The 15418-nt window shown below is 38.2% G+C and overlaps 1 protein-coding gene across 12 annotated transcripts in view; it reads left to right on the forward strand.

Annotated features, from left to right (window-relative positions):
• The first annotated feature begins 436 nt into the window (after nt 1-436).
• The window catches only part of LOC132368245 (uncharacterized), a 670503-nt gene continuing 655521 nt past the window's right edge, over nt 437-15418 (forward strand). For all 12 annotated transcript variants that reach the window (XR_009504000.1, XR_009504001.1, XR_009503999.1 and 9 more), the window contains exons 1-2: nt 437-626; nt 1794-1850. Coding sequence is in view for 9 of the 12 variants with exons in the window: in XM_059927014.1 (XP_059782997.1) it covers nt 1836-1850 (15 nt within the window). In the remaining 3 variants the exon portion in view is untranslated. The remainder of the gene's footprint in view (nt 627-1793; nt 1851-15418) is intronic.

Consider the following 15418-nt stretch of genomic DNA (forward strand, 5'->3'; position numbering starts at 1 on the left):
GGTATTTACCCTGTTTCTGCAGTTACTTCCGTTTCAGAGAGCAAACAGGAGGCTGATTTTAAATGTCTAAACTGAAGCCCATCTATCTCCTGTCTCAGCAAATGTAAACAGGAGACTAAGTTGTAAGTGTCAGAAGCCCACTTTTTCCTGCCCCATGAAATGTAAACGGGAGGTTAGTTGTGAATGCCTGGCTTGGGGCCCCTCTATCTCCTGCCTCAGACACACACCCAATCAGGGGTCTCAGGGCACCCAGGACCCTGGGACAAGCATTTCCCCCCGTATTTCTACTCTGAAGTACTAAATTGATTGCTTGGTTCACAGTCAACCCAGGGTGCAGGGGGCCAAGGGAAATGTAGTCTTTCTCCCTCTTACTGTCTTCCTGGTCTTTAGCGGCTTCCTCTGCGCATGTGCAACGTAGGGTCCGCCTCATCCCTTCCGCCTTCATAGGCCTCGAGGTGAGAAGAACCTGGAGGTTTGGTCGTGGCAGTTGCGGGACTTGCGTGGCCTGAAGCTTTGCTGAGAGCCGCGTTCTTGTGGCGGGGGCGGAAGCGGGACGTCTCGGGCCGTCCTCTGGCCCAGGCGGGACAGCAGTGCCCGGGTCTGGCCTGGACCTCCGCCCTGGGAAGGTGGGTGGGGCGATCCCGGTTCGGGCCTTGTGGTCTCGGGGGCCAGTGGAGCTGAGACCCGTTAGGAGCGGGGACGGTGCGTGTGGGGACGGAATGCCCGGCCCCGCCCGCATCTGACGGGGGGACGCCGGGGCGGACAGTGGGAGGGAAAGCGCGGTCGTCACGCTGGCCGTGAGCGGGCCAGAAAGCGCGGGCGGAGGGTGTGCTGGGCCGCCCTGCTCTGGAGCGGGAGAGACCCGGTCAGTTACAGCCGTGTCACCTGTACTGTGGGCGGGAGAAGTAACCTGGGGGCGAGTCAGGTCTGCAGAGGAGGCTATGAATAATGCCTGCTTCATGGCGTTGTTCTGAGAATTCTATATGGGTCGTTTGGAAAAAGAGCCAAGTGCCAGGTACTAACCGTCGAAAAAGTGATAATGTTGTTATTTAGAAGGCACTTTGTTCTTTTCATTGGGTGGTTTACATAAGCCTCCCAATTATCTCGTGATAGCGGTATGAGCATCTGCATTAGACACACGTTAAGCAAAAAGCAAATCTGAGTCTCAGGTTGGTGAGGTGGTCCTGAGTTTGAGAGGGCCGGTGACTTCTCCAGGCTTAACCGGATTGTGACAGAGCCAGGAGTCGAACAGTCGTTCATACTGTTCAGTCAATCAAAAGAAACTTATCAAGAGTCCCTTTTGAGAAACTTCAGCCCACTAGAAAGTAGTAATTTTTAACACTTTGCCATAAAGCACCGCATCCTTTTTATTGGGCATTCTGTGGATTCTCTAACTCAAGGGGTAAACAGTTTTGCTAGGAAAATAGATAAAGGAGGCAGCCTGTGTCTCTTTTTTTTACTGTTAATTTTAATGAAGCAGTGTCATCCTTTGCTGTACTTCAATCATCTGTTGTTCAATTTTTGTTTGTATTTAATTAAATCAATTTAAATCAATAGACAAAATTGTTTTTACCAAATGAGAGTGGTAGGTTTAAGCCCCGTGATCATTTCAAACTGGTAGATGGACAGATGGTGTTTCCACAGGATCTTTGCCTTGCCATTTCAAGGGCTGAAGGGATGCTGTAGGGAGGCTGCTTCTCAGCTGGGCTGCTGATGTGATTGGGAGGTGAATGAATGTAGGAACTGTAAAGCAGGCCAGGTGTCCTGACAGTGTCCTTTTTCTGTCCCCCCAGCTGAATCTTCAGTCCTCTGCACCTTCCTAAACGCTACAGAAAATGGACATATCTGAGGTCAGCTCTCTATTCATTTCCCACTTTGTGGTGTGATGGATTTAACTCTTGATTTCAGATTGCTCTCAGCCTGTTTTATACATTCTTTATCAATGTAAGTTATTTTCCTTTTATGATTAGTTTGCTAAGATTTTACTTGAGTCAGGAATGTACACTCGAGTTATATTGAATACCTTTTTGTATGTATTGTAGTAAAGGTATAGCTTATTTTCTTTAATCTGCAAATTTTAGAGGTAGCTGAAATGGATTTTAGAATGGTAACTTACTCTTGAATTCTTGTATGGATGCTACTTGCTAATGGGTTCTAGTTTTTTGGTTTTGATTTTACGTACTAAATAGTGTGATTTGTAAATAAGCATATTTTTTTATTTCTTTCTATCTCTGTGCACTTTAATTTCTTTTTCAGTCAGGCTGGGATTTAATGTGAAAGAATTCATTTTTTCACTGCTAAGTATGATGTTAGTCATATGCCTTAAATAGCTTCTCATTGTCAGATCTTTTCTTTTCCTCCTATTCCTAGTGCTATAAAATTAGTGTCATTTCTTCCTTAAAAATTCACACTAGAATTCACTACAGAAACAATGTGGACCTGAAGTTTACTTTGTCAGAATTTTTTTTTTTTAATAACAATTTTATTGAGGTACAATTCTTGTACCAAAAATTCACCCTTTTAATTTGTACAGTTCAGTGCTTTTTTTAAAATATGTTCACAGAGATGTGGAATTATCACCACTATTTAATTTTAGAATAATTTCATCACCCTCAAAAGAAACCCTGTACTCTTTAGGAGTCACTCTCCATTCCTGCTCCCAAGCTCCTAGGAACTACTAATCTACTCTGCGTCTTTAGAGATTTGCTTATTTTGGAGGTTTCCTATAAATGGAATCACAAAATATGTACCCTTTGGTGAATGGCTTCTTTCATTTAGCATGACCTTTTTAAGGTTCATCACTGTTGTAATATGCATCAGTAATCCAGTTCAGTTTCTGGCCAAGCTAATATTTAGTTGTATGGATATATCACATTTTGTTTATCAGTTTATCAGTTGATAGACATTTGTTGTTTCTGTTTTGACTGTTATGACTGTTTTGACTGTTATGAGCAGTTGTGTAAACATTTTTGTGTGTACCCAGTTTTCCAATCTACTTTGTATATACTTAGAATGGAATTACTGGGCGATAAGGTAACTGTTCAACAAATTTAGAAACTGCCAGAACAATTTTCCAAGGCAGTGGAACTGTTTTACCACCCCATCAGCAATGAATGAGGGTTACAGTTTTCCCACAACTACCATTAGTAATTGTTATTGTCTGTCTTTTTTTTAAAAGCCCTCCTGGTGAATGTGAAGTGGGATTTTATTATGGTCACGATTTGCATCTCCCTAATGTTGAGCATCTTTTCGTGTTCTAATTTTTTATTGGCTGTTTGTATATATTCCTTGGAGAAATGTCTGTTCACATTCATTCTCCGTCAATAAATTGGGTTATTTGTCATCTCGTTGTTGACTTGTAAGATTTCTTATATGATTTGGGTACAAGCCTCTTTATCAGTTAAATTTTTGTAAATATTTTCTCCCATTTTGTGGGTTGCTTTCACTTTCTTCATGGAGTTCTTTGAAGCACAGAAGTTTTTCATTTTGATTATATCCAGTTGGTCTATTTTTCTTTTGTTTGTTTTTGTCAAATCTAAGAAAACTTTGCCTAACCAGAAATCAAAAATATTTATTCCTCTTTTTTTCCTACATTTTTTACAATTTTAGTCTTTCCATTTAGGTCTGTTACTCATTTTGAGTTAATTTTTATAGATGGTGTGAGGCAGAGGTACAACTTCATTCTTTTGCATGTGAATATTCAGGTGTTCCAAAACCATTTATTGAAGAGTATTATTTTTCTGATTGAATTGTGGCACCCTTGTTGAAATTCAATTGTCCATAAATGTAAGGGTTTATTTCTGGCCTCTCAATTGTATTCCATTGTACTTTTAAGGTTTTTTTATTCTTATGATGTCTGTTCTTATACCTTAGTAGCATAGTATGATATTGTGATTTATAAGAAAGACATATTTGGTCTTCATCCCTGTTCCTGGCACAGAGTTCCTAAAACCCTTGCAAATTCCTAAGTAATAAGAGAGATTAAGTTGTCTTTTGTTATTCATAACAAGCCACTTCATCCACGCTTGAATTCATGTTAATGAGGAGACTTTTGGAACCCCCCTGAGGATGTAGGCTTGTTGCCAGGGATACCAATCAAGTCATTAGAGGGTTGTGACTTGAAGGCACACCCCTTGACCTCTAGGGAGGTGGGGGGGGAGCTGGAGGTTCACTTAATTACTAATAGCAATTATTCCTACATAATGAAGCCTCCATAAAAATCTCTGAACTATGGAGAGCTTTGGACAGATTTGGTGTTGGTGAACACGTGGAGGTGCTGGGAGGGTTATGCTCCTGGAGAGGGCATAGAAGACTGCTCTTTGCAGCTTTTTCCTCTGGCTATTTCTGAGTTGTATACTTTGTAATAAACCTGGCAATCTAGTAAGTAAGCTGTTTTCCTGAGTTCTGTGAGCCATTCTAGCAAATTAACTGAACCTGAGGATGAGGCTGTCCCATTTATAGCAAGTTGGTCAAAAGCACAGGTAGCAATCTGGACTTGTAATTGGCATCTGAAGTGTAAGGAGGGGCAGTCCTGTTGAGCTGAACTTCTAACTGGTAAGATCTGTTGCAGAGTCCAGGTAGGTAGAGTCAGGCCTGAACTGAATTGTAGGACACCCTGCTGGTGTTGCAGAATTGTTTGGTAATGTGAAAAACCTCTACACATTCAGTGACCAGCAGTGAAGTAGTATTGAGATACAGAAGTATTCTGTGACTAGAGTGTTACAATAATACAGGGGAAAAACAGGAGTGTTTTCTGTAAACATAGAGTAATCGAAATTGAAAGGTGAGAGCCCTCTAACTTTTCTTTATCAAGATTATTTTAGCTATCCTGGGTAACTCACATTTCCATATGAATTTTAAGATTAGTTTGTCAATTTCTGTAAAAGAATAGAGCCGTGATTTTGATAGGGGTTGGGTTGAATCTGTAGCTCAATTTCTGGAGTATTGCCATCTTGACAATACTAACTTTTCTGATCCTTGAATATGAGGTATGTGTCTTTCCATTTATTTAGGTCTTTTATTTTAAATTTTTTTATATTTTACTATCATAACTGCCACTTTATTGTTGTGTATTTCTATAAACATATGAAAATGTGAACTTTATATTTGTTTTTATTTAAACTTTTTATTTTATACTGGAGTACAGTTGATTAACAATGTTGTGTTAGTTTCAGGTGTACAGCAAAGTGATTCAGTTATACTTATACATGTATCTATTCTTTTTCAAAATCTTTTCCCATTTAGGTTGTTACATAATATTGAGCAGAGTTCTGTGCTGTAGAATAGGTCCTTGTTGGTTATCCATTTTTAATATAGCAGTGTGTATAGGGAGTTTGGGACTGATATATTTAGGTCTTTGAAAATTTACTTCAATGACACTTTGTTGCTTTAAGTGGGTAAGTTTTATACTTTTGTTGAATTTATTCTAAGTATTTTATTCTGTTTGATGCTATTGTAAATGGAATTGTTTTCTTTATTTCATTTTCGGCTTGTTCATTGCTAGTGTATAGAAATACGACTGATTTTTACATATTTATCTTGTATTCTGCAACCTTGGTTAACATGGTTATTAGCTTTATTTATTTAGTTTTTGGATTCCTTAGGATTTTCTGTCCTCTGGTTTAACTTGCCCTTCCTTTTCTTGCTTTTTTATGATAAAATTTAAGCTCATGAATTGAGGCTTTGTTTTTCTTTTTCAATGTAGGCATAAGGCTCTATATTTTCCTTTGAAAACTGCGTTAGCTGCATCACACAATTTTTTTTTTTTTTTTGGCCGTACCATGCAGCATGTGGGATCTTTCCTGACCAGGGATTGAACCTGCACCCCCTGCAGTGGAAGCTCGGAGTCTTAATCACTGGACAGCCAGGGATGTCCCTGCACACACAGATTTTGATGTTGTGTTTCTATTTTCATTTAGTCCAAGATACTTTCTTAAGTGTCCTGTGACTTTTTTTTTTTTAATATTTATTTATTTATTATTTTTGGCTGCCTCAGGTCTTAGTTGCGGCATGCAGGATCTTTCGTGTGGTGTGTGGGCTTCTCTCTAGTTGTGGTGCGTGGCTCAGTAGTTGAGGTGTGTGGGCATAGTTGTCCCATGGCATGTGGTATCTTAGTTCCCTGACCAGGGATCAAACTCGCATCCCCTGCATTGTAAGGCGGGTTCTAAACCACTGGACTGCCAAGGAACTCCCGTCCTGTGACTTCCTTTTTTGTGTGTGTGTGTGTGTGTGTGTGTGTCATTTTAAAAAAAAATTTTATTTATTTTTTCATACAGCAGGTTCTTATTAGTCATCAATTTTATACACATCAGTGTATACATGTCAATCCCAATCACCCAATTCATCACACCACCGCCCCAACACCCCCGCTGCTTTCCCCCCTTGGTGTCCATATGTTTGTTCTCTACATCTGTGTCTCAATTTCTGCCCTGCAAACCATTTCATCTGTAGCATTTTTCTAGGTTCCACATATATGCATTAATACACGTTATTTGTTTTTCTCTTTCTGACTTACTTCACTCTGTACGACAGTCTCTAGATCCATAGACGTCTCAACAAATGACCCAATTTCGTTCCTTTTTATGGATGAGTAATATTCCATTGTATATATGTACCATATCTTCTTTATGCATTTGTCTGTCGATGGACATTTAGGTTGCTTCCATGACCTGGCTATTGTACATAGTGCTGCAATGAACTTTCGGGTGCATGTGTCTTTTTGGATTATGGTTTTCTCTGGGTATATGCCCAGTAGTGGGATTGCTGGATCATATGGTAATTCTATTTTTAGTTTTTAAGGAACCTCCATACTGTTCTCCATAGTGGCTGTATCAATTTACATTCCCACCAACAGTGCAAGAGGGTTCCCTTTTCTCCACACCCTCTCCAGCATTTGTTGTTTGTAGATTTTCTGATGATGCCCATTCCAGCTGGTGTGAGGTGATACCTCATTGTAGTTTTGATTTGCATTTCTCTAATAATTAGTGATGTTGAGCAGCTTTTCATGTGCTTCTTGGCCATCTGTATGTCTTCTTTGGAGAAATGTCTATTTAGGTCTTCTGCCTATTTTTGGATTGGGTTGTTTGTTTTCTTAATATTGAGCTGCATGAGCTGTTTATATATTTTGGAGATTAATCCTTTGTCTGTTGATTCCTTTGCAAATATTTTCTCCCATTCTGAGGGTTGTCTTTTCATCTTGTTTATGGTTTCCTTTGCTGTGCAAAAGCTTTGAAGTTTCATTAGGTCCCATTTGTTTAATTTTGTTTTTATTTTCATAACTCTAGGAGGTGGATCAAAAAAGATCTTGCTGTGATTTATGTCAAAGAGTGTTCTTCCTGTGTTTTTCTCTAAGAGTTTTATAGTGTCCGGTTTTACATATAGGTCTCTAATCCATTTTGAGTTTATTTTTGTGTATGGTGTTAGGGAGTGTTCTAATTTCATTCTTTTACATGTAGGTGTCCAGTCTTCCCAGCACCACTTATTGAAGAGATTGTCTTTGCTCCACTGTATATCCTTGCCTTCTTTGTCATAGATTAGTTGACCATAGGTGTGTGGGTTTATCTCTGGGCTTTCTATCTTGTTCCATTGATCTGTGTTTCTTTTTTTATGCCAGTACCATATTGTCTTGATTACTGTAGCTTTGTAGTATAGCCTGATGTCAGGGAGTCTGATTCCTCCAGCTCCATTTCTTTCCCTCAAGACTGCTTTGGCTATTCAGGGTCTTTTGTGTCTCCATACAAATTTTAAGATTTTTTGTTCTAGTTCTGTAAAAAATGCCATTGGTAATTTGATAGGGATTGCACTGTATCTGTAGATTGCTTTGGGTGGTATAGTCATTTTCACAATATTGATTCTTCCAATCCAAGAACATGCTATATCTCTCCATCTATTGGTATCATCTTTAATTTCTTTCATCTGTGTCTTACAGTTTTCTGCATACAGGTCTTTTGTCTCCCTCGGTAGTTTTATACCTAGGTATTTTATTCTTTTTGTTGCAGTGGTAAATGGGAGTGTTTCCTTAATTTCTCTTTCAGATTTTTCATCATTAGTGTATAGGAATGCTAGAGATTTCTGTGCATTAATTTTGTATCCTGCAACCTTACCAAATTCATTGATTACCTCTAGTAGTTTTCTGGTGGCATCTTTAGGTTTCTCTATGTATAGTATCATGTCATCTGCAAACAGTGACAGTTTTACTTCTTCTTTTCAAATTTGGATTCTTTTATTTCTTTTTCTTTTCTGATTGCCATGGCTAGGACTTCCAAAACTATGTTGAATAATAGTGGTGAGAGTGGACATCCTTGTCTCGTTCCTGATCTTAAAGGAAATGCTTTCAGTTTTTTACCATTGAGAATGATGTTTGCTGTGGGTTTGTCATATATGGCCTTTATTATGTTGAGGTAGGTTCCCTCTATGCCCACTTTCTGGAGAGTTTTTATCATAAATGGGTGTTGACTTTTGTCAAAAGCTTTTTCTGCATCTATTGAGATGATCATATGGTTTTTATTCCTCAATTTGTCAATATGGTGTATCACATTGATTGTTTTGCGTATATTGAAGAATCCTTGCATTCCTGGGATAAATCCCACTTACTCATGTTGTATGATCCTTTTAATGTGTTGTTGGATTCTGTTTGCTAGTATTTTGTTGAGGATTTTTGCATCTATATTCGTCAGTGATATTGGTCTGTAATTTTCTTTTTTTGTAGTATCTTTGTCTGGTTTTGGTATCAGGGTGATAGTGGCCTCATAGAATGAGTTCGGGAGTGTTCCTTCCTTGCAATTTTTTGGAAGAGTTTGAGAAGGATAGGTGTTAGCTCTTCTCTAAATGTTTGATAGAATTCACCTGTGAAGCCACCTGGTCCTGGACTTTTGTTTGTTGTAAGATTTTTAATCACAGTTCCAATTTTGTTACTTTTGATTGGTCTGTTCATATTTTCTATTTCGTCCTGGTTCAGTCTTGGAAGGTTATACCTTTCTAAGAATTTGTTCATTTCTTCCAGGTTGTCCATTTTATTGGTATAGAGTTGCTTGTAGTAGTCTCTTAGGATGCTTTGTATTTCTGCAGTGTCTGTTGTAACTTCTCCTTTTTCATTTCTAATTTTATGGATTTGCGGCCTCTCCCTCTTTTTCTTGGTGAATCTGGCTAATGGTTTATCAATTTTGTTTATCTTCTCAAAGAACAAGCTTTTAGTTTTATTGATCTTTGCTCTTGCTTTCTTTGTTTCTATTTCATTTATTTCTGCTCTGATCTTTATGATTTCTTTCCTTCTGCTAACTTTGGGTTTTGTTTGTTCTTCTTTATCTAGTTCCTTTAGGTGTAAGGTTAGTTTTTTTATTTGAGATTTTTCTTGTTTCTTGAGGTAGGCTTGTATAGCTATAAACTTCCCTCTTAGAACTGCTTTTGCTTCATCCCATAGGTTTTGGATCGTTGTGTTTTCATTGTCATTTGTCTCTTGGTATTTTTTAATTTCCTCTTTGATTTCTTCAGTAATCTCTTGGTTATTTAGTAATGTATTGTTTAGCCTCCATGCGTTTGTGTTTTTTACATTTTTTTCCCTGTAATTCATTTCTAATTTCATAGTGTTGTGGTCAGAAAAGATGCTTGATATGATTTCAATTTTCTTAAATTCACTGAGGCTTGATTTGTGACCCAAGATGTGATCTATCCTGGAGAATGTTCTGTGCACACTTGAGAAGAAAGTGTAATATTCTGTTTTTGGATGGAATGTCCTATAAATATCAATTAAATCTGTCTGGTCTATTGTGTTATTTAGAACTTCTGTTTCCTTATTTTTTTTCATTTTGGATCATCTGTCCATTGGTGTAAATGAGCTGTTAAAGTCCCCCACTGTTATTGTGTTACTGACGATTTCCTCTTTTATAGCTGTTAGCAGTTGCCTTATGTATTGAGGTGCTCCTATGTTGGGTGCATATATATTTATAATTGTTATATCTTCTTCTTGGATTGATCCCTTGATCATTATGCAGTGTCCTTCCTTGTCTCTTGTAACATTCTTTAAAATCTATTTTATGTTATATGAGTATTGCTACTCCAGCTTTCTTTTGATTTACCATTTGCGTGGAATATCTTTTTCCATCCCCTCACTTTCAGTCTGTATGTGTCCCTAGGTCTGAAGTGGGTCTCTTGTAGACAGCATATATATGGGTCTTGTTTTTGTATCCATTCAGCAAGCCTGTGTCTTTTGGTTGGAGCATTTAACCGATTCACGTTTAAGGTAATTATTGATATGTATGTTCTTGTGACCATTTTCCTAATTGTTTTGAGTTTGTTTTTGTAGGTCCTTTTCTACTCTTGTGTTTCCCACTTACAGAAGTTCCTTTAACATTTATTGTAGAGCTGGTTTGGTAGTACTGAATTCTCTTAGCTTTTGCTTGTTTGTAAAGCTTTTGATTTCTCCATCGAATCTGAATGAGATCCTTGCCGGGTAGAGTAATCTTGGCTGTAGCTTCTTCCCTTTCATCACTGTAAGTATATCATGCCACTCCCTTCTGGCTTGTAGAGTTTCTGCTGAGAAATCAGCTGTTCACCTTATGGGAGTTCCCTTGTATGTTATTTGTCATTTTTCCCTTGCTTCTTTCAATAATTTTTCTTTGTCTTTAATTTTTGCCAATTTGCTTACTATGTGTCTCGGCGTGTTTCTCCTTAAATTTATCTTGTATGGGACTCTGCGCTTCCTGGACTTGGATGGCTAGTTCCTTTCCCATGTTAGGGAAGTTTTCGACTATAATCTCTTCAAATATTTTTCTCTGGTCCTTTCTCTCTCTCTTCTCCTTCTGGGACCCCTATAATGCGAATGTTGTTGCGTTTAACCTTGTCCCAGAGGTCTCTTCGGCTGTCTTCATTTCTTTTCTTTCTTTCTTCTTTATTCTGTGCCGCAGCAGTGAATTCCACCATTCTGTCTTCCAGGTCACTTATCCGTTCTTCAGCCTCACTTATTCTGCTACTGATTCCTTCTAGTGCAGTTTTCATTTCAGTTATTGTATTGTTCATGTCTGTTTGTTTGTTTATTTCTTCTAGGTCTTTGTTAAACATTTCTTGCATCTTCTCTATCTTTGCCGCCATTGTTTTTCTGAGGTCCTGGATCATCTTCACTATCATTATTCTGAATTCTCTTTCTGGAAGGTTGCCTATCTCCACTTCATTTAGTTGTTTTTCTGGGGTTTTATCTTGTTCCTTCATCTAATATATAGCCCTCTGTCTTTTCATCTTGTCTGTCTTTCTATGATTGTGGTTTTTGTTCCACAGGCCACAGGATTGTAGTTCTTCTTGCTTCTCCTGTCTGTCCTCTGGTGGATGAGGCTATCTAAGAGCCTTGTGCAAGTTTCCTGATGGGAGGGACTGGTGGTGGGTAGAGCTGACTCTTGCTCTGGTGGGCAGAGCTCAGTAAAACTTTAATCCGCTTGACTGCTGATGAGTGGGGCTGGGTTCCCTCCCTGTTGGTTGTTTGGCCTGAGGCAACCCAACACTGGAGCCTACCTGGGCTCTTTGGTGGGGCTAATGACAGACTCTGGGAGGGCTCACACCAAGGAGTACTTCCCAGAACTTTTGCTGCCAGTGCCCTTGTCCCCACGGTGAGCCACAGCCATCCCCCGCCTCTGCAGGAGACCCTCCAACACTAGCAGGTAGATCTGGTTCAGTCTCCCCTGGGGTTACTGCTCATTCCCCTGGGTCCTGATGAGCACACTGCTTTGTGTGTGCCCTCCAAGAGTGGAGTCTCTGTTTCTCGCAGTCCTGTCGAAGTCCTGCAATCAAATCTCACTAGCCTTCAAAGTCTGATTCTCTAGGAATTCCTCCTCCCGTTGCCGGACTGCCAGGTTGCGAAGCCTGACATGGAGCTCAGAACCTTCACTCCAGTGGGTGGACTTCTGTGGTATAAGCGTTCTCCAGTCTGTGAATCACCCACCCACCAGTTATGGGATTTGATTTTACTGTGATTGCACCCCTCCTACCACCTCATTGTGGCCTCTCCTTTGTCTTTGGATGCGGGGTATCTTTTTTGGTGAATTCCAGTGTCTTCCTGTCGATGATTGTTCAGCAGCTAGTTGTGATTCTGGTGTTCTCACAAGAGAGAGTGAGAGCATGTCCTTCTACTCTGCCATCTTGGTTCAGGGCCTGTTTGTGTCTGTGACTTCTTGATTCATTGGTTTCGTAGAATTTGTTTACTTTCCAAATATTTGTGCATTTTATAATTTCTTACTCTTATAATTTTTTATTTACTTCTTTCTTTGTGTGTTACTTTGGACAATATTTCATGCATGGTTCAGTCTTATGTATTGTAACTTGTGTTAGGGTCTCGCATATGATCCTGGGGAATGTTCCATATGTGACTGAAAATAATATATTTTCTAGATCGGGATTAGTTCCAGTGGGCTGATCGTATTGTTCAAGGCTTCTGTATCTTTTTTTTTTTTTTTAAAGATTTGTTTATTTATTTAATTTATTTTTTTGGCTGCATTGGGTCTTCTTTGCTGTGTGGGCTTTCTTTAGTTGTGGAGAGTGGGGGCTACTCTGTTGTGATGTGTGGGCTTCTCATCACAGTGGCTTCTCTTGCTGCAGAGCACGGGCTCTAAGCATGCCAGCTTCAGTAGTTGTGGCTCACGGGCTCTAGAGCACAGGCTTAGTAGTTGTGGCTCACGGGCTTCATTGCTCTGCAGCATGTGCGATCTTCCCAGACCAAGGATCAAACCCTTGTACCGTGCACTGGCAGGTGGATTCTTAACCACTGCACCAGGGAAGTCCCTTGTATCCTTTTAATATCTTATCTACTTGTTCTATTAAATATTGAGAAAGGAGTGTATCCAAGTATAATTCATTTGTCTGTTAACTTTTGTCCTTTTTAATAGAATTTGCTTTATGCATTTTGAAGCTCTGTTTTCAAGCGTTAAACCTTTTATGATTGTTACATCCTCTTAATGAATTGTCCCTTTTAGCATTTTGCAGTGCTTATATGTGTTCCTAGTGAGATTTCTTTTTCTGAATTTTGTTTGGTACTGTATAGTCAGTCAGACTTTCATTTGCTTAGTGTGTGCTTAGTATGGTATATACTTTTTTCTATTCTTTCATTTGTAACTTATCTGTGTCTTTATATTCACAGTCAGTTTCTATGAAACAACATGTTTACGTCTTGCTTTTTATTCACTGTGACAGTTTTTGTGTTTTAGTTGAAATGGTCATATCATTTATATTTAGGGTTATTTTTATGGTTGAATTTGAAACCATCTTGCTATTTACCTTCTAATTTTTTCTATCTATATTTTTTTCCTTTACCCTGACTTCTCTGTGATTAACTGCTTATTTTTAATGACTCCATTTTAATCATTTTTGGCTTGTGTTACATATATCTGTTTTCATTTTCTAGTGGTTGCTACATACCTATGTGTAAACTGTCACAGTCTACCTTCAAATAATATCTTGTTACTTCAACTTTGTTGTAAGAATATTACAACAGAATATTTTCATTTTGTGTTTCATCCTTTGTGGTGTTGTCATTTACATATCTTGTGGTTACATAATACACTGTTACTATCTTTTCATAAAATGTCATTTACACTCTAATTGATTTTTTAAATGAGAACCTTGTGTTTTAATTACATGGTTTCTATTTTTAGTTCTCTTTATTTCTTTGTGTAGATTCATATTTACACTTGATATCATTTTTTAAAATCTACATAACTTCTTTTAACTTTTCTTTTAGATCAGGTCAGCTGGGAAGGGGTTTCATTTATTTATTTGTCTAAAAATGTTATTTTTTTCTGGATTATTACTAGCGCTCTGAGTTCTGTTTGAGTTTGCTCAGGATTCCAAATAACTGGTTTGGGGACAGAAGAGGAGCCTCACTTGATTTGGGGGCAGTTGAAACTTAATACTAATTTTGGGTCCTTTATCTAGCAGAGAAAGTTGGTAACGTGAATGGCATACTGATTTTATAAGATAAGCATAAACAGTTTGAAAATCCTGTGTTTGGGCACATTGACTCCTTTTTAAAAAGCTGCTGTTTAGAATAAATCAAAGGGGAACAGAAATGTCTTATATTCCAGTATTAAAGAGTGTGAATCATCGTGGAATTGGTTAGAAATGCAAATTCACGTGTCATCCCAGAAGCACACCTTAAGAACTAGCAGAGTAATAGAGTGCTCAGTTGGCCAGGTGCCTGTTGAAATTTATGAGGAATTCCTGGAGGCACTGAATATGGCAGGTGTCTTAAGACCATATAGTCCTTTGACGTGCGAGGCCAGTGACCTTTTCAGAGTGACTTTGAGGTCAGCTTTTCACAAAGACACTAAGATATTACCCTTTTTCACCATTTATATGTAAACAATGAAATTTCCAAGTAAATACATGACTGAAAGATAACAATGGATAGAATGCAGAAGCACATGAGAACCTAGATGTCTTACTAAAGAGATCTATGTCTGTTTTAATTTCTAATGTAAATATTGTTAATCCATATCACAGAACGCTTTGGAGTCTTTTAGTGTTTTTTTCCTGGGTAGTATATTTTCCTGCCTTGACTTTCAATTTAGGACATTTCTTAATAACTTTGTTTTCTGACCATGTTCATGTTTTTGTCTATCTTCCTTAGCATATGGAGTGTATTATAGCAGTTCTAATATCCTTGGGGGCTAATTTTATCTCAGGTGATATTACTTGTTCTTTTCCATTGATTGACTTGTCTGCTGGTCATGAATCGTATTTTCCTCCTTTCTATACTTGGTTATTTTTGATAGTGTGCTGAACATAGTGAATTTGACATTGTTGGTTGCTAGACTTTGTTATGTTTGTTTAGATACTTTGGGGCATTTTTATGGAGTTCAGTAAATGACTTGGCTGTAATTTCAATCCATTCAATGCTTGCTTGTAATTTAACTTAATTTGAGTAAATTAATTAATAATTCAGTGTTTACTTGTCATAATTTCAGGTCTAGAGCATTCTGTAGGGCTAATTTCGTCACACTAGTAGGACAATATACCTTTTTAGAAACAGAACGTCTAATAACTCATGTATTAGAAGATCTTTCCACTCTTTCTAAACTTCATGTCTCTGTGTATGCTTGGGTAATTTTCAACCTATTGCATTTGGGTTCTTTTTCCTCCATTGTTGGAATTTTTCTTTTGAATGTAAAATTTACTCAAGGTGACCTTTCTGGGTTTCTCTCACTGTACCTTTTCCTCTGAAATTTTTTATGCCAGAAATTCTAATTGTTTTGGCTTTCCTGAATTCCCAACATTGCCTTCTGTAGTTACTGAGATCAGCAGGCTGTGATTGATGTCTTCCTTCTGTACCATAACCTAGAAATTCTATTTCTTTCCTTTCTCTCAGAGGTCCTTGTTTTCCAGTACCATTGTCCAGTGTGTAATGTCTAAAGGTCATTTTTTTCATTGATTTTGTGTAGTT

Source organism: Balaenoptera ricei, chromosome 6 (assembly GCF_028023285.1).
Source record: "Balaenoptera ricei isolate mBalRic1 chromosome 6, mBalRic1.hap2, whole genome shotgun sequence".
In the NCBI taxonomy this organism is placed as follows: domain Eukaryota; kingdom Metazoa; phylum Chordata; class Mammalia; order Artiodactyla; family Balaenopteridae; genus Balaenoptera; species Balaenoptera ricei.